Raw genomic sequence first — 26,951 nt, 5'->3', positions numbered from 1 at the left:
GTGACCCCTTGTTTCTGTGTCCCATCTCTGGAACATTCTGTCTCTGTCCACCTTGTCAATTCCTCTCATTATTTTATATGGAGGGTATCAAACATGTGGTCAGGTGGAGGGTATCAAACATGTGGTCGGGTCGAGGGTATCAAATATGTGGTCGGGTTGAGTGTATCAAACATGTGGTCGGGTGGAGGGTATCAAACATGTGGTCGGGTGGAGGGAATCAAACATGTGGTCGGGTGGAGGATGTCAAACATGTGGTCGGGTGGAGGGTATCAAACATGTGGTCTGGTGGAGGGTATCAAACATGTGGTCGGGTGGAGGGTGTCATACATGTGGTCGGGTGGAGGGTATCAAGCATGTGGTCGGGTGGAGGGCATCAAACATGTGGTCGGGTGGAGTGTGTCAAACATGTGGTCGGGTGGAGGGTATCAAACATGTGGTCGGGTGGATTGTGTCAAACATGTGGTCGGGTGGAGGGTATCAAATATGTGGTCAGGTGGAGGGGTATCAAACATGTGGTCTGGTAGGTGCCATACATGTGGTCGGGTGGAGGGTATCAAACATGTGTAAATAAATAACAAAAAGGCACAATACCGTGACTCCCACTACATTGTAAAATGCTCCAAACTTCAGAACACCCGTGACTTAACCTGAATCCTCATTTTTTCTTCTTCTTCTTCTTTTTCTTCTTCCTCTTCCCCTTTCCTCTCTCCTTTTCTCCTCTGGGTTGTCTCTTTCTCTCTCCTGTCTCGTGTTTCTGTTCCTTCTTTTTATTTCACCACTTCCCCTTTCACGCACCTCGGTGCGCTTGCTCTCCCTCTGTGGGTTTCTAGCTCTCTTGCAGTGCTCCCCTTCCTTTGTATTTGACTGGCTCGTCTTCCTTATTTCCCACTTCTACCACTTCCACTACTACTACCTCTTCTTCTTCTACTACATCTACTGATGAAATTAGACACATGTGCGGCGTCTGGTTGTCTTTGTTGTGGACGTTTCGCCATCCAGTGGCTGGCTGGATGGCGAAACGTCTACGGTGGGGATGCCCGGGTGTTGTGCATGTGTCATTTCATCCTGTCGGTATTATATACAATTCTTGTACTACTACTACTACTACTACTACTACCACTACTACTACCACTACTACTACCTCCACCTCTTCCTGCCTATATATAGCCGTCCTGCTCCTCCTCAGTTAGTGTGACTTTGTCAATGGTCCAAGTCGGACCGAAACGTCGTCGTAAGCTTCTGTCTTTTATGTGCGGGTTATTTGTGTATCAAACATGTGGTAGGGTGGAAGTTATCATACATGTGGTCGGGTGGAGGGCATCAAATATGTGGTCGGGTGGAGGGTATGAAACATGTGGTCGGGTGGAGGGTGTGAAACATGTGGTCGGGTGGAGGGTATGAAACATGTGGTCGGGTGGAGAGTATGAAACATGTGGTCGGGTGGAGGGTATCAAACATGTGGTCGGGTGGAGGTTATCACACATGTGGTCGGGTGGAGGGTATCAGACATGTGTTTGGGTGGAGGATGTGAAACATGTGGGTAGGAATGAAACGTGTGGAATGAGTAAAAGACATTAAGGGAAAGTACTTCTATTGGGAGTTAAAAATTATATCAATACTTCGCAAAGGTAGATGTATTGTACATTGTTACAAGTGTGGAGGCTGCGACACACTGCGAGAAGTGTCGCAGGTTCCAGTGATTTGTAGAAAAATGATGGGAAGGAGAGCATGGTAGTTATGAGAGCGAACTGCAAGATTATAGAGAAGACTGATGGGTGACTCAGTGTAAACAAGGGACAAGTAATTGCCATTTATCTCATTTAAGTCACATTAGGTTCGTATAAAGGGCTTACTTTTCATACATTCGTGCTAATTAGGATTAAAATGAAGAATTCCACGGGAGTTATCCTGACACACATTTTCCTACCAAGGAAGTGATTCTCATCCCCTGCAAATGTAAATCCCCACATGCAGACAGAAACTCGGGAGACTGATCTGTATATTTTGACCCCCTTCTGGGATCCTCTTCAGTAGATCTGCAGTCTCCATGTGGGTTATTATTAACCACATGCTCTTTGTTAATATTTGGTGCTTTTCCTCCGAAAATTTATCTGTTGTAAAGTGAAATTTAAAATTCATGTGGCCTAAAATATTTTCTAGTAAAATCCCTTGTCAGAAAAATATTTGCGAGATAATAAATTTGATGTTTGTACAGGAGCTGGTAGCAGAGATGGTCGTTAAACCACACGTCCTTCAAGCCACCAACAGAGTTGGACTGATCACCAGACTGGAAGCCCTCCAAGCAGAATTAACTCTCTGTGAGAAAACACTGGCAGAATATCTGGAGACAAAGAGGTTGGCCTTCCCTAGGTTCTACTTTGTCTCTACGGCAGATCTCCTTGATATTCTCTCCAATGGAAACCAACCCACCAAGGTCACCAGGTACTGTCAAATATTCTTAATAAAAAAATTATGAACATTAAAATAATATTAAATACTCATCAGGCGTCATCTGTGGGCAGCGTCCATTCCCTGTACTCCAGTTTACCTGACAGTCTAATAAATTACTTGAATTTCTCTCTCTCTCTCTCTCTCTCTCTCTCTCTATATATATATATATATATATATATATATATATATATATATATATATATATATATATATATATATATATATATATATATATATTAATTATTTTTATTAGCACGCTGGCCGATTCCTACCAAGGCAGGGTGGCCCGAAAAAGAAAAACTTTCACCATCATTCACCCCATCACTGTCTTGCCAGAAGGGTGCTTTACACTACAGTTTTTAAACTGCAACATTAACACCCCTCCTTCAGAGTGCAGGCACTGTACTTCCCATCTCCAGGACTCAAGTCCGGCCTGCCGGTTTCCCTGAACCCCTTCATAAATGTTACTTTGCTCACACTCCAACAGCACGTCAAGTATTAAAAACCATTTGTCTCCATTCACTCCTATCAAACACGCTCACGCATGCCCGCTGGAAGTCCAAGCCCCTCGCACACAAAACCTCCTTTACCCCCTCCTTCCAAGTTTTCCTAGGCCGACCCCTACCCCGCCTTCCTTCCACTACAGACTGATACACTCTTGAAGTCATTCTGCTTCCCTCCATTCTCTCTACATGTCCGAACCACCTCAACAACCCTTCCTCAGCCCTCTGGACAACAGTTTTGGCAATCCTGCACCTCCTCTTAACTTCCAAACTACGAATTCTCTGCATTATATTCACACCACACATTGCCCTCAGACATGACATCTCCACTGCCTCCAGCCTTCTCCTCGCTGCAACATTCATCACCCATGCTTCACACCCATATAAGAGCGTTGGTAAAACTATTCTCTCATACATTCCCCTCTTTGCCTCCAAGGACAAAGTTCTTTGTCTCCACAGACTCCTAAGTGCACCGCTCACCCTTTTCTCCTCATCAATTCTATGATTCACCTCATCCTTAATAGACCCATCCGCTGACACGTCCACTCCCAAATATCTGAATACATTCACCTCCTCCATACTCTCTCCCTCCAATCTGATATCCAATCTTTCATCACCTAATCTTTTTGTTATCCTCATACCCTTACTCTTTCCTGTATTTACTTTTAATTTTCTTCTTTTACATACCCTACCAAATTCATCCACCAACCTCTGCAACTTCTCTTCAGAATCTCCCAAGAGCACAGTGTCATCAGCAAAGAGCAACTGTGACAACTCCCACTTTATGTGTGATTCTTTATCTTTTAATTTCACGCCTCTTGCCAAGACCCTCGCATTTACTTCTCTTACATCCTCATCTATAAATATATTAAACAACCACGGTGACATCACACATCCTTGTCTAAAGCTTACTTTTACTGGGAAATAATCTCCCTCTCTCCTACAAACTCTAACTTGAGCCTCACTATCCTCGTAAAAACTCTTCACTGCTTTCAGTAACCTACCTCCTACACCATACACCTGCAACATCTGCCACATTGTCCCCCTATCCACCCTGTCATACGCCTTTTCCAAATCCATTAATGCCACAAAAACCTCTTTAGCCTTATCTAAATACTGTTTACTTATATGTTTCACTGTAAACACCTGGTCCACACACCCCCTACCTTTCCTAAAGCCTCCTTGTTCATCTGCTATCCTATTCTCCGTCTTACTATTAATTCTTTCAATAATAACTCTACCATACACTTTCCCAGGTATACTCAACAGACTTATCCCCCTATAATTTTTGCACTCTCTTTTGTCCCCTTTGCCTTTATACATATATATATATATATATATATATATATATATATATATATATATATATATATATATATATATATATATATATATATATATATATATATATATATATATATATAGATGGGGTCCACGTCTGGTGGATAAAAAGGCTTCAAGGAAGAATATTTAGATTTCTTCCTGAAGCCGTTTGAATATTCCACTTCCCCTACCACCCCATCTTTTCATTCTTTTTACCAATAGGTATATTTTATTACATAATATGGTACAGAAGATTCAAGAGATACAGTGTTGATATAAAGATGGCATATACAAGTACATGTCTAGTACATATTATTACATGTTTGTCACTGATTATAATGCGAAAATCTCATCCAGCTCTTCAGAGCTGGGGCGTGTACCCGAAATACAGTAGGCATTGCCCCTCTGAGCAGCAGCGCTGAGTCGCTGGAACAGAAAACTAGCTTCCCTGGGATCCCTAGTTACCCTGATGAGTCTTTTTCCTAGCTCCTTAAGGAACTTAGATGCACTCTTTCCCCATGAGCCAAGGGTCTCTAAGCCTATGGGAACAAACATATAATGATGGGCAAGTTTTCCATATTTTCTAGACTTTTGGGACTCCCTGAAGCTGGCAGCTGCCCCCCCCTTCCTCTCTGGTGTATTGGAGATAGGTATAGTCCCACACCACCTGCTTCCCTTCTATCCAGGCTTGAAGGGTGATACAATCTGGATGCTTCTCGCTGCCATCAGATCTGCATAGTTAGGGTGGCTCCCTTACTGCTGGGCATCCGGCTGTTGTGAGGCTCCTCTTGATAATGTTATTAACCTTCTCATGTCTTGCAATCTTTCACTCGGATTTACGGCACACAAGACCATGGTACCCGAATCGGTCTGCTGCTTCACTGCCACAAATACACCTGTGTTCGGCGAGAATGGGGGCGGCAAGCCGAAGGGAAACACCAATGCAGATGGTCTATGGGTCGAGGCGTGTGCCAAGGATGGAGTTGGGAACAGCCAACAGAAAGTCCCCTGCATGAGGAGCTCTTACTGCCAGGCTCTATCCTTCCCTTCTGAAGCATTGTTGAGGCTATATTTTCCACTATTGGGCCATCCCAGTGCGATTGTTTGTAGCTGTTGGGGGGGGGAGCAGGATTGGTTTCAGAGCCCATTACATTATCCCAGATCATGGTTCCGTCAATGAACTTTTGGTCCGGGACTCCAATCTTGCCCCTAAGATGTTCAGGGAGAATCGCTGCTACAAGCCCTCTGGATGCTATGCATGAGGACAGATAAGCAGGTAGCTCAATCTGTGATGACTTGCGGACACCAATGCCTTCTAGTCTGACTGGAAGTGTAGCTTGGTTCCACTGCCCGTCTTCTAGAGTAAGGTTAAGTACTTTCGTAAAAATCTGCCTCAGGATACTGTCATATTCATGGGTGTCCAGACTGCCTATTCGTTATTCCATTCTCCTCAACTCTTCCAATTTCTCCCTGAGAATTGTGTCAATGGAATTGCTTCCCAGAGGTGCTCCAGGCAAGACACTATTTGTGGGGGCAATGACTGATGCTCCTGGTAGTTTTGATCTCACTGCATTTATCACTTGTTGATTGACTGAGATGATTTCACATTTGGATGGATTCAGGATGAGACCCATTTCCTGTCCCCGTGTCATCACTTGTTTAAGATCACCTAAGAGAGACTCCTTTGTGCCTGCTAGTGTGCCATCACCCAGGAACCAGATGTTTAGCTCACTGGTCAGTCTGACTGTGATTTCCCTAACTGCTATATAGAAGAGAAATGGTGAAAGAGGATCTCCTTGTTGGACACCCTCCGATGATGTGATTTCATGCTCTCTAAACAGGAGCATTGATTCCTTGCTATATCCAGCTGAAACAAAAGGGAAGAGATCAGGAGAATGTTCTTGTACCGCTGCTAATACCACGTCTCTTTTCAGGAGATTAAACGCATTCTTGAAATCTAATATATATAAATTTGCAAGCTCCTGATGATGTGTTGATTGCAACACGAAAGGCCTAGAGATATCATTCTACTGCCCCCGCGGTTGTTGTGCATCCTGTATCACATAGTTTGCGGTATTTGCATAATATGAATACCACTTGCGAAATCTTACCTCAGTTCTCTAAACTTTTTCCTTTCTCTTCCCTTGTTGTTTCCTCTTACAAATCTGTACTTCTTAAGGCCCACAAAGCTTCCTTAAAATTAGTATTTTTACGAAAGTGCCTCAGTGAACAGGTATTACCGAAATCGCTTCTACAAAACAGGTTAGTTAATCTGTCGTCGACCCCATTTGATCAACTCCACAGGTTAGTGATTACTAAGAATATTGATCTGCTTAAAAACGAAAGAAAAATGTTATTTATTGAAGTTAGAAAAGTCAAACAAAAGTTTTTCAACATTGTACCACCTGTGTGGCAAGATCATTTACTAGATTTCATAGATAGGAGATTGAGAATAATGAAACGGAAAACGGAATGTACATACTAGGAAACTAAACGATCTCGTAGCACAAAGTGGCTGGTCTCAACATGCTAACCCGGAGTTCGCTATCTGCCTGTCGATTGTTGAACTTACTCGTCACCAGCAGACACCACTGGGATATGGGTTAAGTTTCGCGCCTGCTAGTGGGGACATTAATTATGTTGACCTTGCCAATCTTTTTGCAATTTGGAAAAACAAGGGTACCTATCTCCTGCAACGTTCAACGTCTGTAAAGACATGGTATATGGAGCTTTTCTCAGACCTGTTGAACCGAATTGTCCTCAAAGATTTATTAAAAAAAGAAAGATCCTCGACTTTATCTTACGAAAGCGGACAAAGCAAATGTGATGCTTATTAGGGACAAGGTAAATTATAGCAGGAAAATGAACACATTATTAGAAGACTTACGTGCCCCTTAATAAGAACCCATTGGACCAGGTTAATAGTAAATTTAATAAACAACTTAGATCCTTACTGAGAGGTCATGAGGAATTAAACAGTTATTGGGGAGATCTGTGACACTCCCTTACATGTACAGTTTGATTAACCCTTTAAGGGTCCAAGCCGTAGATCTACGCCTTGTCCACAGGGTCCAAGCCGTAGTTCTACATCATGAGCTCAGCTCACTCATATAAGCTGCGAGTGGTAAATTTGGGCCTGGATATGAGAAAATGGATCTATGAGATAAGTGTGCACCATATAAAACAAATCCTGCAGCACACTGTGCATAGTGAGAAAAAAAACTGCAACTTTTTTCGATTAAAGCACCAAGTCTGTGGCGTATTTTCATGTGGTTCTTATAGTAGTATTTGTGGTTTCTTGGTCTCATTTGACAGAATGGAAGATATGTTACAGAAATAAAGATGATTTTTTCTATTTTAGTACTGAAAGTAGCTTGAAATTGAGCTCCAATTAGCGGAAATGTTCGATTTTTGCCGAATGCTCAAGAGTAAACAAATCACATCGCACATTCAATACACGTCAACTGGGGGGTCCAATATACATTCATGAATACTGCATAACAGTAAATCTTCTAATTTTTTGTGTGAATAAAAATTCTTTATATAAATAAAAAAATTAAAATGGAATTCATCTGTAATGCCTGGAAACATAACTGATAAACAGAGGAAATGTTATTTTAGTGACAGGAATGCCTGCATTGTTCATTCTGGATCCTATTTTGAAATTGGAATATTTTGAACTTTGAGTGAAATTCACCAAATTACCAATTTCTGATCACTTTATTGGGTAGTTGAATGGGCAGTTTCTTGTGCTCAGTAGATAAAGTAGAAGTAATACTAGCAAAATAGCTAAGAATTTGGTCGACTGGAATAATGTAATTGGCCTAAAATAGGAGGCAAAGTGGGCAAAATCGCCGATGAGTGAATATCTCTGACACAGTAAAATTCACAATAGTGTAATTTCATCAGTTTTCCACCAAATTTCATACTTTTTGTTTTATTACATTCAGAAAAAAGATTCTTTGCCATTTCCTAAGAAAATATAAAAAAAAAAACATTTTTTTTAAATTCTTGGACCCTGTGGACAAGGCCACTTGGACCTTCAAAGGGTTAAACCCACAAGCCAGGTTTTCCAGCCAGACCTATAATTATTTCTCTAGGATCAGCATCACATGCCTTGTTAAAATGGTTAGTAAAAATACTAACTCCTTTGCTTGGCAGCATTTCTGAAGCCCACTTAAAAACAATGTTGATCTCATCGACCAATTTCAAAATATGAACATGTCTAATGATTTTATAATTTTTAGTTTTGATGTCACTGCGTTCTTCACGAGAGTCCCTGTCCCAGACTTGCTATTTTATTTGGAAGAAGAATTAGACGAGTTCTCTTTGCCTTTTGATAAAAATATCATTATTGAATTGATTAAGCTGTGTGTAGTTGATTGCAAGTTAGAGTTTGAGGGGAAATACTATGCTCAAAAACAGGGAATGGCGATGGGTAAACCTTTGTCCCCCTTATTGAGAAATCTGTATATGAAATTTTTTCGAGGCTAGACTGTAGAAAGATATCCTGCCATGTAGAGCTAAATAATTCAGATATATGGACGACATCTTGTGTCTTTGTCCACACGATATGGCCCTGAAAACGTTTTTACCAAGACTTCACGCTTTAGTCCAGCCTATTAAATTCACCGTGGAGAAAGAGGTAGACAGTAAACTTCCATTCTTAGATGTATTGATACACCGAGTTGATAGAAAGTTTAAAGTTCACAGTATATAGGAAGGCCACAAATGTGTGTTCATACATTCGCTACTATTCCAACCTTGAGACTAGAGTCAAAAGTAGTGTATTTCTTACTATATTTTTGAGAGCCTGTAGAGTGTGCAGTCCGGAGATCCTAGATGAAGAAATTAGGAAAATATTTGACATTGGCATAAAACTGCGGTATCCTATGGTGTTTGTGGAATCTACCTTGCTGGCAGCTAAGACAACTTATTATAGAACAGAATCTAGGATAACACCTCAGACCAAGAATATGCTGGTCCTCCCATATAACCAGAATTTATCCTTCCGAATATTCTTAGAAGATTTAAGGCGTCATGAGTTTTCGCCCATCATGAGGCAGGCCAAAGCAGCATGGGTTCGAGTCCTTGGCTAGTCGCAGTGTTGTTATTGATGAATACCACTCGTTCGTGGACAAAATAATATAAAATACTGCTCGTTGTACTAGTACACCAAACAGGGACTAGAATGAAATTAGCCTAGAGTCATCCACACCATCGTGTGTCCTTGGGTAGCGAGTATAACATTCAGTTCCAGTGGATTAAGGCGTCATGAATTTTTGCGAACCATGAGGCAGGCCAAAGCAGCATGGGTTCGAGTCCTTGGCTAGCCGCAGTGTTGTTATTGATATATATATATATATATATATATATATATATATATATATAAAGTTAAGAAAGTTGTATCAAGCAAGTCCATTGTCGGAAATAAATGGTATAAAATACCGACACAATGGAAATATAAACACATATGCAGTTTAATGTGATCCTTTATTGACAACGTTTCGCCAACACAGTGGGCTTTTTCAAGTCACAGAAACTCAAGACTTATCACCAGAGAAGACAACACTCAATACCGAAGAATCCTGGAATCATCGCTTATCTCTATATCCGACAACTTCAACCCGAAAAATGGCTTCTATAACATTGCTGAACCCCTTGCCAAGAAACTTCATCGCTATCCCACATAAGAACATAGGAATGGAAGAACACTGCAGAAAGTCTGCTCACAAACTTATCCAATCTCCCTTCCAAGCTACCCAAGATTTTAGACTCTATAACCCCACTCAGTAGATCATCAGATGCAGCATTCTCCACCTGACCTCAACATTCTGAACCTGACTATAAATACTAACGTACCTTCCACCCCATTTTAATGTTCAGATCTGTTTGTGACTTGAAAAAGCCCACTGTGTGGGCGAAACGTTGTCAATAAAGGATCACATTATACTGCATATGTGTTTATATTTTCATTGTGTCGGTATTTTATACCATTTATTACTACAGGATGGATATAGACTCATTAGAGAACATACAGAGAAGAATGACTAAAATGATTTACTGTGTAAGGAACCTCCCGTATGAAGATAGACTTCTAGCCTTAAATCTCCACTCTCTGGAGAGGCGTAGAATGAGGGGAGATATCATTGAAGTGTATAAGTGGATGACGGGCATAAGCAAGGGAGATATTAATAAAATACTGAGGGTGTCGAACCAGGTAAGAACCAGAAATAATGGTTTTAAGTTGGATAAATTTAGATTTAGAAAGGACATAGATAAGTACTGGTTTTCTAACAGAGTTGTAGATGCGTGGAACAGTCTTCCCAGTAGGTTGATGGAGGCTAGGACCTTGGGTAGCTTTAATAAGAGACTGGACAAATATATGAGTGGGAGCGGCTGGGTTTGATTGGCGTCATTGAGTACGGGAGTTATTTTTTGGGTAGCTTTAGGTAGAGGTCGTTTTGATAAGGACCTTCCTCGCATGGGCCAGTAGGCCTTTTGCAGTGTTCCTCCATTCTTATGTTCTTCTGTTCTTATATATATATATATATATATATATATATATATATATATATATATATATATATATATATATATGTCGTGCCGAATAGGCAGAACTTGCGATCTTGGCTTAAATAGCAACGCTCATTTTGCCATATAGGACAAGTGAAAATTTGTGTATGCAATAATTTCGCCAAAATCATTCTGAACCTAACGAAAAAAATATATTTCACTGTGTTTGTTTAGTATTAAGTTACTGTAAACAAATCTAAAATATATTTAGTTGGGTTAGGCTAAAATAAATTGCGTTTGTTATAATAAGGTTAGGTAAGTTTTCTAAGTTCCTTTTGGTGCAAAATTATAATTTTTTACATCAGTATTAATGAAAAATATATATCTTTAAACGTATAAGAGAAAATTTTAGAAAGGATTTAATTTTAAATGAGTTCTTGCTAATTGACCAGTTTTACATATTCGGCACGACACACACACACACACACACACACTCATACATACAGATATATATATATATATATATATATATATATATATATATATATATATATATATATATATATATATATATATATATATATATATATATGTCGTGCCGAATATGCAAAACTGGCCAATTAGCAAGAACTCATTTAAAATTAAGTCCTTTCTAAAATTTTCTCTTATACATTTAAAGATATATTTTTTTCATTATTATATATATATATGTCGTGCCGAATATGTAAAACTGGTCAATTAGCAAGAACTCATTTAAAATTAAGTCCTTTCTAAAATTTTCTCTTATACATTTAAAGATATATTTTTTTCATTAATGTTAATGTAAAAAATTTTAATTTTGCACCAAAAGAATCTTAGAAAACTTACCTAACCTTATTATAACAAGAACAATTTATTTTAGCCTAACCCAACTAAATATATTTTAGATTTGTTTACAATAATTTAATACTAAACAAACACAGTGAAATATATTTTTTTCGTTAGGTTCAGAATGATTTTGGCGAAATTATTGCATACACAAATTTTCGCTTGTCCTATATGGCAAGATGAGAATTGCTATTTAAGCCAAGATCGCAAGTTCTGCCTATTCGGCACGACATATATATATATATATATATATATATATATATATATATATATATATATATATATATATATATATATATATATATATCAATCTCTTAAAAAATTGGGAATAGTTTACTTTTTAAAGGAGTTTGGCCTATTCGGCGTGTGTTTGTACATATGTGTGTGTGTTTGCTTGTCTAAAGAAGATAGAGCTAACTCGGGTTCTATACACTGGCAGGCACCTCACTAAGTTGTTTGATAGTATTGCCTGCCTCAAATTTTCCGAGGACGACTCTAGCGACGCCACTGCCGCCGTGGGCATGACGGCCAAGGACGGCGAGTACGTCGAGTTTGAGAACGTCACTAACTGCACCGGTCCAGTAAGTACAACTTCCCAGTCTTACGTTGTCCTCCAGCTAATGGTACATCTCATAAAATTCAGCCTTTAAACTCTCATTATCTTTGACGTGTGAGAACTGTTTCTCATATCGTTATTTTCATTCACTTGTGAGAATTGTTTCTTTTACTGTTATCATCATTCACTTACGTAAAATGGTCCTCATATTATAAATATAATTCACTTCTGAAAACTGGTCCTCTATAATTATCATTCACTTGTGAGAACTTGTTCTCATATAATTATGAATTACTTGTGAGAACTGGTCCTCAAACTTGAACTAGCATTCACATGTGAGAACTGGTTCTCAACTATCATTCTCTGGGAAAATTGGTCCTCATATCGTTCATCTTTGAGTACTGGTCCTCACGATCTGTTCCTTCACTTTTCAGCACAGTTACTCAAATTCTAATTATCGCGTGCCTGTGAGTACTGATTTTAAATGTTTAATTTTCCATGAAAAATATTGGTCTTCGGAACCTATCATTCAGCAATAAGTACTGCACTCTATACTGTCACTGTCCTGTTTTAGTCAGTATTGGTCCTGTGAGAACTGACCTTCTCCACTGAGCACTGGTCCGCACACTACATTGTTCAGCATCCAGTACTGGATCCCATACATTGTACGATACAGATCAGTCATCTCTCATTTTCCATTTCAGGTCGAGAAATGGTTGATGAGCATCTTAGAAGTGATGCGGGCGACGGTGAGAGCAAGGATGACGGATGCTGTGGCTGCTTATGAGGACCGCCCTAGAGACCAGTGGGTAGGAGATTACCCAGCCCAGGTTTGTTCTTAAGTCTTTCTAGTAGATCGGAATTACGCTACTGGACAAAATATCTAGGTTTACTATTGAGAAGACACACACACCCACCCACACACACACACACACACACACACACCCACCCACACACACACACACACACACACACACACACACACACACACACACACACACACACACACACACACACGAGGAAAGACAGAGAGAACAGAAGAGGTGGAGTTACACTACTCACAAGAGAAACAGTGGACTGTTGAGGAGTTGGTTGGAAGGAGTGGACAGAAGGGAAACACTTAAGACTGGGGTCCCAAGGTGGTGATTGCAATGATGTACAACCAGCCACTGAATAGCAAGAGGCCATATGTTGCATATGTGTCTTACCTAACAAGAATATGATGAAAGCTGAGGTTGCCAGAGAGGCCAACATGGGCAGGGCAGGGCCGGGCAAAGTTAATAGTTGTGGGTGATTCCAATCACAAGAAGACTGACTGTGGAGGGCTAACATAATGGAGGTGGTACTGGAAAATCTCATGCATCAGCATGTTAAGGACACTACCAGAGTGAGGAGAGGACGAACCAGCAAGGCTGGACTTCATATTCACACTGAGTAGTTCAGACTTTTAGACATCACATATGAAAGGCCCCTCGGAGCTAGTGATCACATGGTCCTGAGCTTTACATTGTAGAGGAGCTAAAATTAAAAAGGGAAACAGCACAGGTAGAATATGAGAAGCTGAACTATAAAAGACGGGACGACACAGGTATGAGGAATTTCCTGCACGAGGTACAGTGGGAAACATAAGAACATAAGAAAGAAGGATCACTGCAGCAGGCCTACTGACCAATTCAAAGCAGGTCCATGTCTCCCCCCCGGCTTAGCCCAATGACCCACCTAGTCAGGTCACTTCCACTTAACGAAGGAGCACGGCATCAGACCCAGCAGCACAAGCTAGTCAGGTCCAACTGGTCGGAAAAACAGTGAATGAAATGATGAAATACGTGACTACAAAATACAAACAGAATCAATGGGGAGATCACAATGAACCCTTGATTCACCCAGAGGTGTAAAGAGACCCAAACTAAGTGCGTTAGAGAATGGAAAAATTATAGAAGACAAAGGACCTAGGAAAATAAGGAGATAAGCAAAAGAACTAGAAATGAATATGCATGGATAAGGAGGCCCAGCGGCAATACAAGACTGAAATACCATCGAAGGCCAGATCTGACACAACACTATTGTACAGCTAATAAGGAGAAAAACAACAATCAAGGACCAGGTAATCAGACTGAGGAAGGAAGGAAGGTAGATCACAAGAAATGACAAAGAAGTATGTGAAGAGCTAAACAAGAGATTTAAGGATGTTTTCATTGGAGACAGACTGGACTACAGTGGACTGGATTGGTAGGGTACACCAAATAGTGTTGGACAAACTACACACAACGGAGAATGAGGTGAAGAGGCGGCTATGTAAACTAGATACATCAAAGATGGTGGGACGAGACATTTTTTAGTGGGTCCTGAGAGAGGGCGCAGAGGTGCTGGGTGTACCACTAACAACAATCGTCAACTCGTTTATCGAAACGGGGCAACTACCTGAAGTGTGGAAAACAGCAATGTAGTAAGAGTCTTTAAGAAAGGAGATAAGCAGGCAGCGTTAAACTACAAACCAGTGTAACTGACATGTATAATATGCAAAGTCGTGGAGAAGTTTTTCAGGAGAAGAGTGGTGGAGCACATTGAAACCATTGGGCTCATCATGGCAATCAGCACGGCTTCAGAGATGGGAAATCCTATGTCACAAATCTGCTTGAGTTCTGCGATAATGTATGACAGGAGAGAGAGGAATGGGTAGATTGCATCTTTTTGGACTGCAAGAACGCTTTTGACAGTACTACACAAGAGACTGGTTGAAAAACTAGAGGAGCAGCCAGAAATAGTAGGGAAAGTACTGCAGTGGATCAGGGAATACCTGACATAGAGGAAACAACGAGTGTTGGTACGTGATGAAGTATTAGAATGGGCGCATGTGTCGAGTGGGGCTCCACAAGGGTCAGTCCAAGGTCCGGTGCTGTTTGCTGTATACGTGAATGACATAATGGAAGGAATAGACTCAGACGTGTCACTGTTCGCTGTTGATGTAAAACTGTCAAGGAGAATACAAGCGAGTGAAGATCAGGTAAGATTACAAGAAAATCTGGATAATCTACAAGTCTGGTCCTACAAATAGCTCCTGGAGTTTAACCCCAACAAGTGCAAAATCATGAAGACTGGGGAAGGACAGAGAAGACCACAGACGGAGTAAAGGTTAGGGGATTAAAGGCAGCAAACTTCACTTACATAAAAGGATCTTGGAGCAAGCATTATACCGAGCATGTCTCCTGAGGCGTACATTAATCAAATAACTGCTGCAGCAAATGGGAGCTTGACAAACCTGAGAATAGCAATTCGACATTTAAGTAAGGAGTCATTCACAACACTGTACACCGTGTACAACAGGCTCATACTGGAGTGTGCAGTACCAGTATGTAACCCATACCTAATCAAACACGTCAAGAAATTGGAGAAAGTGCAAAAGTTTGCAACAAGAGTAGTCCCGGAACTGAGGGATATGTCTTACGAGGAGAGGCTAAGGGAGCTCAACCTGATGACATTAGAGGATAGGAGGGGTAGGGGGGGATGTATAAAATACTGAGAGGAATTGACAAGGTGGACAGAGCTCGAATGTTTCAGAGATGGAACACAGGAACAAGGGAATACAACTGGAAGCTGAAACCTAGTTGAGTTATAGGGATGTTTGGAAGTACTTCTTTACCCATCGAGTTGTCAGGAAGTGGAATGATCTGAAGAGCAAAGTAGTGGATTCTTGCAAGTTCCATACATAGGTCTAAGAAGAGGTATGATAAAGCTCTAGGAGTGGGGAGAGAGTGACATAGTATAAACCAGAGAAGAGGCGAGGCCAGGAGCTATGAAGCGACCCCTGCAACCACATATAGATGAAAACATATAGGTGAGTACGTATATACACACACACACACACACACACACAACAACAACATTGGACCTTGTGTTCACCCTGGGCAGCTCAGACATTGAGGACATCAAGTATGAGAGTCCCCTAGGAGCTAGCGACCACGTGGTTCTGTGCTTTGAATACATAGAGCTGCAAGTGGAGAGAATAACAGGAGTTGAATGGGAAAAGCCTGACTATAAAAGAGGGGACTACACAGGGTTGAAGAACTTCCTGCGGGAGGTCCAGTGGGACAGAGAACTGGCAGGAAAGCCAGTAAATGAAATTACGGAATATGTAACAACAAAATGCAAGGAGGCAGTGGAGAGGTTTATTCCCAAGGGCAACAGTAACAACGAGAAGACCAGAACGAGCCCCTGGTTTACCCGACGGTGTAAGGAGGCAAACACAAAGTGCAATAGAGAATGGAAAAAGTACAGAAGGCAGAGAACACACGAAAATAGGGAGATCAGTCGCAGAGCCAGGAATGAGTATGCACAGGTAAGGAGGGAGGCCCAGCGACAGTTTGAAAATGACATAGCATCGAGAATCAAGACTGACCCGAAACTGTTGCATAGCCACATCGGGAGGAAGACAACAGTCAAAGACCAGGTGATCAGATTAAGGACAGAAGGTGGAGAACTCACAAGAAATGATCAGGAGGTATGTGAGGAGCTGAACAGGAGATTTAAGGAAGTTTTTACAGTAGAGACAGGAAGGACTGTGGGTAGACAGCACAGAAGGGAACATCAAGAGGGAATATACCAACAAGTGTTGGATGACATACGAACAACTGAGGAGGAGGTGAAGAAGCTGCTAAGTGACCTTGACACCTCAAAGGCGATGGGACCGGACAACATCTCCCCATGGGTCCTTAGAGAAGGAGCAGAGATGCTGTGCGTGCCTCTAACCACAATCTTCAACACATCCCTTGAAACTGGGCAACTACCTGAGAAATGGAAGACAGCTAATGTATTCCCCATATTTAAGAAAGGAAACAGAAACGAGGCGCTAAACTACAGACCTGTGTCTCTGACATGTATTGTGTGCAAAGTCATGGAGAAGATTATCAGGAGGAGAGTGGTCGAACACCTGGAAAGGAACAAGATTATAAATGAAAACCAGCATGGGTTCATGGAAGGCAAATCTTGTATCACAAACCTCCTGGAGTTTTATGACAAGGTAACAGAAGTAAGACACGAGAGAGAGGGGTGGGTAGATTGCGTTTTCCTAGACTGCAGGAAGGCCTTTGACACAGTTCCCCACAAGAGATTAGTGCAGAAGCTGGAGGATCAGGCGCATGTAACAGGGAGGGCACTGCAATGGATCAGGGAATACCTGACAGGGAGGCAGCAACGAGTCATGGTACGTGAAGAGGTATCACAGTGGGCGCCTGTGACGAGCAGGGTCCCACAGAGGTCAGTTCTAGGACCAGTGCTATTTTTGATATATGTGAACGACATGATGGAAGGAATAGACTCTGAAGTGTCCCTGTTCGCAGATGATGTGAAGTTGATGAGAAGAATTAAATCGGATGAGGATGAGGCAGGACTGCAAAGAGACCTGGACAGGCTGGACATGTGGTCCAGTAACTGGCTTCTCGAATTCAATCCAGCCAAATGCAAAGTCATGAAGATTGGGGAAGGGCAAAGAAGACCGCAGACAGAGTATAGGCTAGGTGGACAAAGACTACAGACCTCACTCAGGGAGAAAGACCTTGGGGTGACCATAACACCGAGCACATCACCGGAGGGACACATCAACCAAATAACTGCTGCAGCATACGGGCGCCTGGCAAACCTGAGAATAGCGTTCCGATACCTTAATAAGGAATCGTTCAAGACACTGTACACTGTGTATGTTAGGCCCATACTGGAGTATGCAGCACCAGTCTGGAACCCACACCTGGTCAAGCATGTCAAGAAGTTAGAGAAAGTACAAAGGTTTGCAACAAGGCTAGTCCCAGAGCTCAGGGAAATGTCGTACGAGGAAAGGTTGAGGGAAATCGGACTGACGACACTGGAGGACAGAAGGGTCAGGGGAGACATGATAACGACATACAAGATACAGCGGGGAATAGACAAGGTGGACAGAGATAGGATGTTCCAGAGAGGGGACACAGGGACAAGGGGTCACAACTGGAAGCTGAAGACTCAGACGAGTCACAGGGACGTTAGGAAGTATTTCTTCAGTCATAGAGTTGTCAGGAAGTGGAATAGCCTAGCAAGTGAAGTAGTGGAGGCAGGAACCATACATAGTTTTAAGGAGAGGTATGATACAGCTCAGGAAGCAGAGAGAGGGAGGACCTAGTAGCGATCAGTGAAGAGGCGGGGCCAGGAGCTGAGTCTCGACCCCTGCAACCACAATTAGGTGAGTACAATTAGGTGAGTACACACAATTGTCAGCTAGGTCGGCGACACTCCCTTATATGAACGGTTTGATTAAAACTCCTAAGTCGGGTTTTCCATCGAGATCTATTATTAGTTAGGCGACATATGACCTGTCCAAATGGTTCGTAAAAGTATTAACTCCAACGCCCACGTAAAAAACAACGTTGATCTCATTGGCAAATTACAGAATTTGAATTTGTACAATGATTTTACACTAGTAAATTTTGAAGTATATGTGATGTTTACCCGAGTTCCTATTCCGGATCTCTTATTCTATTTGGATGAAGAATTAGATAAGTTCTCCCCGCCGATTGACAAGAACACTATTACTGAGTTGGTTAAGTTGTGTGTAGGTGGTTGTAAGTAGGAGTTTGAAGGGAATTATTACGCTCAACGGTAGAGAATGGCTAAAGGAAATATTTCTATGGTCTCCTCTATTAAGCAATGTTTATGGAGTTTTTTAGACCAAGATGGTGAAAGATATCCTGTCCTGTGAAGCTAAGTCGTTCAGATATGTTGATGACATCTTACGTGTTTCGTCCATTAATATGGACGTGAACACATTATTACCGAGACTTAACGTTCTTGTTCCATTTATTAAATTCACTGTGGAGAAAGAAGTAGATTTTAACCTTCCATTTTTAGATGTTCTGATCCACCGGTTTGATAGAAAGTTCAAATTTACAGTATATAGGAAGACTACTAATGTTTGTTCATATATTCATTACTACTCTAATCATGAAACATATATTTATATATATAATCAATTTCCTCTGACAGGTGGCGCTGACTGGGACTCAGATATACTGGACAGTGGAAGTAAACGCAGCGTTCTCACGCCTGGAGGAAGGCTATGAAAACGCCCTCAGGGACTATTACAGAAAACAGGTGACCGATTCATTAGCAATTAGCTAAATACTTCACATACTCACAGTGGTGCTAAATTCCTCGTTTATTTATGACAGTGTTAACGTCATTTAATTAAACAATATATTGATCTCAACAGAAGTCAATACTGAAATGAGGAGAGCAAAAGAGCGAATGAAATTAAGTTGAGAGGGAACGAGCGACCAAGCTAAAGGTCTTCTTTCATGTATATATTGGAATAAGTTTATTAAATATATGAGATGTCATCAACATTACTCACGTCTGCTTACTGATAATACAAAAGGAATATCTATTCTTCATATAGCATTTCTTGTATATAATGAAGAAGTAATGTGTATATGAATTTCCAGAATAATACATAAGACCACAGTCACTAGTCCCACGGCTCTATGAGAAGCAGACAAAAGTCGCTGGCCGTTCGAATTGTTTTAGGTGTTCATAATGAATGTAATGAGAAACGTGGTAAACCATTAAGCACTGCAAATGAATATCATGCTAGATATGTGGAAAATGGCCGCGGTCATATTTATTTCCAAATTTGCACATAAATCCTTAGCTTGTAATTAGCGATTAGTCAACCTAATCTCACTCATGCTGTTCAATGACACACTAAAAAATAGTCAGAGATCTATTGGTAATCCCATCATGTATGCTGGGAGGCAGTTGCACAGTCTTGGGCCCCTGACACTTACTGTGTTGTCTCTTAGTGTACTCGTGGCGCCCCTGCTTTCCATTGGGGGGGGGACATGACAAGTACTAAAACTCACTCACCATGGATTCAAACCCCACCCTTTCTGTGGTTTGGTTAATTTCTGAGGATATCGGGAAGATACAGAATGATTTGTCTTGGTTGATGTTTTGACTGGAAAAGTGAGCAAAATATTTTAATCATTGGAATATAAAATAACCATGGCACCTGTGAGCTAATTAAAACACACGTTCATCAAACTGAATTCATAAAAGACTTAAGAGTTCTCGTTAGTACAAATCTAAGATGACAGCACTTAAGTGTTTGTAATAAGGCTAATGAACTTCTTAGCATTTAAAAAAAATACGTTTTCTTAAACCCCAAGGTAAGTCTACAATTATTGTTATATCATTAGAAAGGCCACATTCTGGTCTTTGCATTACAGAATGGAGAAACAAGCCTGGATAATGTACGCTTCAGAATGTATAGAATGAAAAAGTATGTGATTAAGTTAAACAAATTAAAATCCCGAGTAAGTAGAGGGAATGTAAATAAATTTTCGAAAACATCTATCCAAGGAAGGACTCCCAGCAAAGGAATCAAGTAGGACAAATTTGTATTATGGAATGATTTTAGGAATGAAGAGCTTTTGTATTATTGAGGTTTAAAAGATATATGACCGGCTTAGTATATATCAGTAGGCCTGCAACATGCTACATGCTGCATGCTACATGCTGCATGTAGCATGCTGCATGTAGCATGCTGCATGCTGTAGATGGTCATAAAGAAATGTGACATCATTTCGTTCTCATAAAACTTTGCACAGCAAAGTATTATTAAAATAATATAATTGATAGCACTAGCGTCTCACATCATAAAAATATTTGAAAGTGTTCTAAGAAGCAAGATCGCCACTCACTTAGATGCCCATAAGTTATACAGCCCAGGGCAACATTGGTTTAGAGCAGGTCTCTCCTGCCTGTCCTAACTACTGGACCACTATGTCAACAAGGTCTTGGATGCACTGAAGGACAAAGAAAATGCAAATGTAGTATATACAAACTTTGCGAACGTCTTTGACAAGTGCGACCATGTAATAGTGCACGAAATGCGTCATAAAGGAATAACAAGAAAAGCTGGTAGATGGATCTATATCTTCCTGTCAAATAGAACACATAGAGTTATAGTAAACAAAGTAAAGTCTGAGGCGGCTACAGAGAAAAACTCTGTTCCACAAGGCACAGTACTTGCTCCCATTTGTTTCTCATCCTCATATCTGACATAGACAGAGGTGTAAGCCATAACACCCTAATTTACATGACACTGTCGTGTAAATTACTCCTATATGGAAAATTCGAGGAAATTAAACGAGTATCGGAGTATTAAAACAAATTCCAGCCGCACAATAGTGTGGCTGGGAGTGATAATGTCATAGCATCTCACTTTCAAAGATCTCAACAATGTATCTTTCACATCTGATATGAAAAATGATAGGACAGATAATGAAGAACTGCAAAAGTAGGGACGCAAAGCCCATGATGATTCTCTTCAAATCGCTTGTTCTCTCATGGCTGGAATATTCCTGTACACTAACCTTCCCTTTCAAGGCAGAATAAATTGGAAACCTGCAGAGTGTACAGAGAACTTTCACGGCATGTATAAGTACTGGGAACGGTTGAAGTGCCTTGATTTATATTCCCTGGAACTCAGGCGAGAAAGGTAGATGATAATATTCACTTGGAAAACCCTAGAGGGGTCTAGTCTCAAATTTACACACGAAAATCACTCCCTACGACAACAAAATATTCGGCAAGAGATGCAATATCCCCACAATGAAAAGCAGGGACGCCACGAGTACGCAAAGAGACAATACAGTAAGCGTCAGGGGCTCAACACTGTTCAACTGCCTCCCACCATACAAAAGGGGAGATTACCAATAGACCCCTGGCTGTTTTTAAGAATGTGCTGGACAGGCACCTAAAATCAGTACCTGATCAACCGGGCTGTAGTTCGTACGTCGGTCTGCGTGCGGCCAGCAGTAGCAGCCTGGTTGATCAGGCCCTGAACCACTGCGAGGCCGTTGGCCCCCGAAACCCTCTCCAGGTATACTCTACACCTACGTATTTTCATCAGTTGACCGACTAGTGTCCCTTTATTCTTATATGTTTTCTCTCCATTTCTTTACGTTGGTGTTATTGTTTACTGTCACAACAGAGTCGAAGATTCCATTTGTTCTCATTTTCAAATATTTCATTTATCCATCTCCATTTCGAAGATTTTTATAATTAAGATTAATTTAAATTTGTTAATATTTATGTCAGAATTCATCTTTTTTTCACATTAATTTCATCACCTCCATTTGTTTTCACAGGAGATACGAGTTATTTACTTACATTTATGTGAAAATTTCTACTAATTCATATTTTTTCTACAGTGTGTTCATCTTTAAAAAACTTATATTTACTCATCTTGCAGAAAAAGTTTCGATGATTTACATTTACTTGAATTTTGATTATTCATACATACTACTTTCAGTACAAAACATATTTAGTCTGACATTTAATAATATCTTGTAGGCGAGCAAGATATATTAACTACAGTATACTCGTCTATTACCTATTTTACCCGAAAGAATTATTTACTTGCCTGATATTATTTAATTACAGTAAACTAAGCAAATTAACTTGGCTGGGGCTTTACCTGCAGGTGCAGCAGCTGAATGCACTTATCTCCCTTCTGCTGGGCGAGTTAACGAGGCAACAGAGACAGAAGATCATGACAATTTGCACCATCGACGTCCACGCCAGGGACGTGGTGGCGCGACTCATCAGTGGTCGAGTAGAGAGCGCAGCTGAGTTTGCCTGGCAGTCACAGCTGAGACATAGGTGAGGCTGGATCCTCTATACTTCCCATTTTGTGAATCAGTTTTTTGCAACTCACGAAAAGGGTATATGCTTTCCTAAATATCTCTTACGTCGAGTCTGTAGCAGATCCAAAAGCATGAGATTAACTTAAAAAACCGCTAGATTACTAGTAAGTTAAGAATTTGGCGTTCATCCCCCCCCCCACACACACACACACCCGTCGAAGAAATAAGTAACAGCTGCAGTTTATTCCTATCAGAGACCTAATTAACAGACTTAAAAGATGTAACTCAGTCCCTGAAAACAGCTGATAACTGTGGACAAAACTTATGTACATGTGCAACATCAGGGTATTTTGATTTGTAGACGTTTCGCCAACCAGTGGCTTTATAAGTGCAATACAAGGACATAATATGAAAAATTTAGAATTATATACAAAATATGAGGTAGTCAGCCTTTCAGTGTTGCAGCTAGTGAAGAACACCGTAGTCTTCAAGAATCTGAAGCACATGCATGAAGCTTGGCGCCTATTTACTTGCGTCAGGTGAGAGACGTGCAGCAGATAAAGACATTGTCATTGGTTGGCTGGAATTCCCAGTAGCTGTATGTCATACCCAGAAATGAGCCGGTAGTAAGCAAGAAGTTTGTGGAGATGTCCTCTGTATCATTCTTTGTGTATTATTCTGCATTTTTCACATTATGTCCTTGTGTTAATAAAGCCACTGATTGGCAAAACGTCTACAACTAAAGATACGCTGGTGTTGCACATGTATATAATTCTTCATGTTGTTAGTACTGTATACTATGTATGTACAATTATTACTAGGAGTGAAGAAGCCATTCCTGGAGAGAAGATTCCTATTATAAATATCCTGAACTTATCATAAGTGTCTTTTCCATATCTTGTTGACAGCACCATACCATTTTTCATCTGATAATTATTAAGAAGTTTTATGGTGTAAAAATATTTTTTGTAACCTCAAAATAAATGTAAAATTTCGTTAAAGCCCTCAACTGACTAACATTTGCTAATTACTTATTATGTAAATCAAACAAAAGAACGGGTGGGATTTGAAGACTTAATACGAATTACTGTATTAAGTTACCTAAGCGAGTTCTGCTGCCTCGTCCCGCACTCTGATCTAGAGATGTATCGGTTGTGAAAATTTAGATATCCGCGGATGCAGAAGTGTATGAGGATGTATTACTTATTTTGCGGATGCGGATGCATATGTGGATATCTGTTTGTAGTAAAATGAGGATGCAGATGTAAGAAACTGTGCGGATGTTCCACGGATGCGGATGCGGATATTCGACAGATCTCTGAACCTCCAGATTTCTTCGACGTGGCTCTTTTTGTACAGTAACAAGTATCGAGGTTTAAATTATTCGTGCCATGACCATTTTTAGACTTACCATTGTTTTTGCCTTGACATTGCACATTTAAGTTCATAAGTCCTTGAAAATTCATGTTAGGCATATATTTCATAGGACCATAAAATTTAGAGTTTGGTTTATAACGAGTCGGAGAAAACTCCGAATGAGAATGATTTTTACTTTCTCCAAGTTTTTAATTAGCAAAGAATTTATCACCTAATTCTAAAACTATATTAAAAATATCAGGATCCTTTCCTGAGGTCAGCACAAATTGTATCATACAGTTCTTCAAGAATTTATCAAAGTTCCTATTTACACCTTTGGAACAGCGTCACTTGTTAAAGAGAAACACTTTCTCTTTTCCAAAGTCAGTTAATGAATATCCATCCAACAATTTTTATTTTCTGATTTTTAGTCTATATTTCTCGGGAAGCTTGAGGTATGCAAGTTATACTAATTCCTTATCTTTAGAAAAATGAGAATAATAATTTCCTGCAGGAGTACCTGCTCTTTGTAACCATTTACCAACAAGCAGAGTACGAACTACAGTAACCCACTCAACCTGTGGCCGCTATTGTGCTGAAGGTTGAGACACTTATACAACATATGGGAATCTTTATTGAGGAAACGTTTCGCCACACATTGGCTTCATCAGTCCAATACAAAGCAGAAAAGTGTAAGGAGAGGAGGAGTTTGAGGTAATCAGTCCCTCAGCCTGGAGTCGAAGTGTTCAGTCCAGTCTTCTAGAATGTACAGCATAGGGCCATAGAAGCGCTTAAATACTGTAGTCAGGTGAGGCAAAACAGGAGGTGGCGGGGTCATAGTGATACCATCCACTAGTCGAAGTAGGTCTTCGTCCGAAGGTTGGACAAGTTTTGAAGAATTCTTTGTATCAATATCCCACGATGATGCAGTGTCGGACACTGCATCATCATGGGGTCTTGATACAAAGAATTCTTCAAAACTTGTCCAACCTTTGCATGAAGACCTACTTCGACTAGTGGATGGTACCACTATTGTTTTTGGGATTTATTGGTGATTCTTGCAGAGCGGGGAGTAATGATAAAGGCTTTGGAGGCTTCTTACTTTCTTTGCAATGTCGTGGGGTACACATGTAGTGTGTTAAGTGTCCATGGCCTGAGTGATTGCCATGTCTGAGTGAAGGCCACTGAGCGAGTGAGGTAGAGGCAGGTCTGGGCATACTGAAGTGGCAGGCCTATAGGTGGCAGCACGAGCATGGCACAAAATATGAACTCAGTTGGCAGACAGCATGGGCTCTCTTTGCAGACAGTAGAGGCTGTCTACATTTGCTCGGCCATGCGCCACCATGGTCGTCCCTGACCATGACTGGCTATAAAAAAAGAGCTCGGTCTCTCTATTGCAGGAACAGGGCACAGAACACAAAATAAAAACACACACACACACACACATATATATATATATATATATATATATATATATATATATATATATATATATATATATATATATATATATATATACATACACGGACAGGGTAAAAAAAAACTTCCTACAGGGAGGGAAGAAAAAAAAGTAGGGTGTGCTGAACATCATGGTCTAAGGCAGTGAGCATCAATGGGCATCACTGCATGCCTTCCTGCGTATGGACAGATACTGCAACACAGGAGACATCGCTGCAGCTGAGCTGTGACGTAACAGGGTATGGTCTCCTCTGGAACGGTGAAGCAGTCATTGTAGGAGTCGCTGCAGGTTTCACTCAACTTGGGGGCACAACCTGATTGTGCCCTCGAGTGAGGCGTCGTCAGTACTCGGCAACTGGGCAGGACTTCTTCTGGCAGGCGACTCAGGAGAACATTTCTCGACTGGTACTGTCGCTGGGGCTGTCACTGCCGGCGAGCGTGAAGTGAGTCGTGGTAGAGACGACTTGGCAAAACACCTGGGAGTCGTAACAGCATACACCACACTGCAGTGAGCGAGCTAGCAGTCAAAGTGACATCATCTTTGTGCAGGAGCTCACTGAAGCTTGTGACACGAGGCTGGCACAGTGCCTGCTGACGGGGTTTAAACTGCGGCATGATGAGTGTCATTCTCTCGGCAGTTGGAGTTATAGAAGAGATTAGTCTAAACGTCCCCAGACTTGTTTCTCTGCATATAACTGCACTCTGACAGTCTGGAGGTGAAGTGAAACATATCTCAATGGGAATCGCAGCAGTTACGATTCTGCAGGGCATCACGAGTGACGAACACAAAAAGTTTTCTGTATAAGAGGCTCAGATGCTCGGAGCTGACTAATATCAGCTGTCAAATGTGCGGGTCACACCGGGTGACAAGTAACACGAGGTGCTACACAGTGGTCTGGGTGCAGACCTGTGGTCGTCACACAGCTAGGCTCAAGACCACACAGGACAAATGGAAAACTGCACACACCCACACTGAACAGGCGGTACAACATGGCATACTAGCAAATGATGCTTTTCTGTACAAAAATTGACACTAAACTATACACGAACATGCGAGAACACTGAATGAGAGGAATTGATTAACATACAACATATATCTTCTTTCTATCTTCTCGACAACACAACATATTGTGAAACTAACACTCGATCAGGTGTGACATCATGAGGTGATGTCATGGGGTGACATCGCGAGGTCACATCAGCAGACGTCTCGAGGTGACATTAGCAAACATTGTCGGTGACATCGTGAAG

General features: G+C 40.9%; 1 protein-coding gene across 1 annotated transcript in view; it reads left to right on the top strand.

Moving 5' to 3' along the window:
• Positions 1-26,951, top strand: part of Dhc93AB (Dynein heavy chain at 93AB) — a 646,785-nt gene that overhangs the window by 141,901 nt on the left and 477,933 nt on the right. Inside the window, exons 17-21 of the mRNA XM_070089003.1 lie at positions 2,216-2,442; positions 12,100-12,241; positions 12,921-13,046; positions 19,222-19,329; positions 22,724-22,902. Of these exons, the coding sequence (XP_069945104.1) occupies positions 2,216-2,442; positions 12,100-12,241; positions 12,921-13,046; positions 19,222-19,329; positions 22,724-22,902 (782 nt within the window). The remainder of the gene's footprint in view (positions 1-2,215; positions 2,443-12,099; positions 12,242-12,920; positions 13,047-19,221; positions 19,330-22,723; positions 22,903-26,951) is intronic.

This window comes from Cherax quadricarinatus, chromosome 27 (assembly GCF_038502225.1).
Source record: "Cherax quadricarinatus isolate ZL_2023a chromosome 27, ASM3850222v1, whole genome shotgun sequence".
NCBI lineage: Eukaryota > Metazoa > Arthropoda > Malacostraca > Decapoda > Parastacidae > Cherax > Cherax quadricarinatus.
Note: the sequence above shows the minus strand (reverse complement) of the source record. Positions and strands in the feature narration are given on the sequence as shown.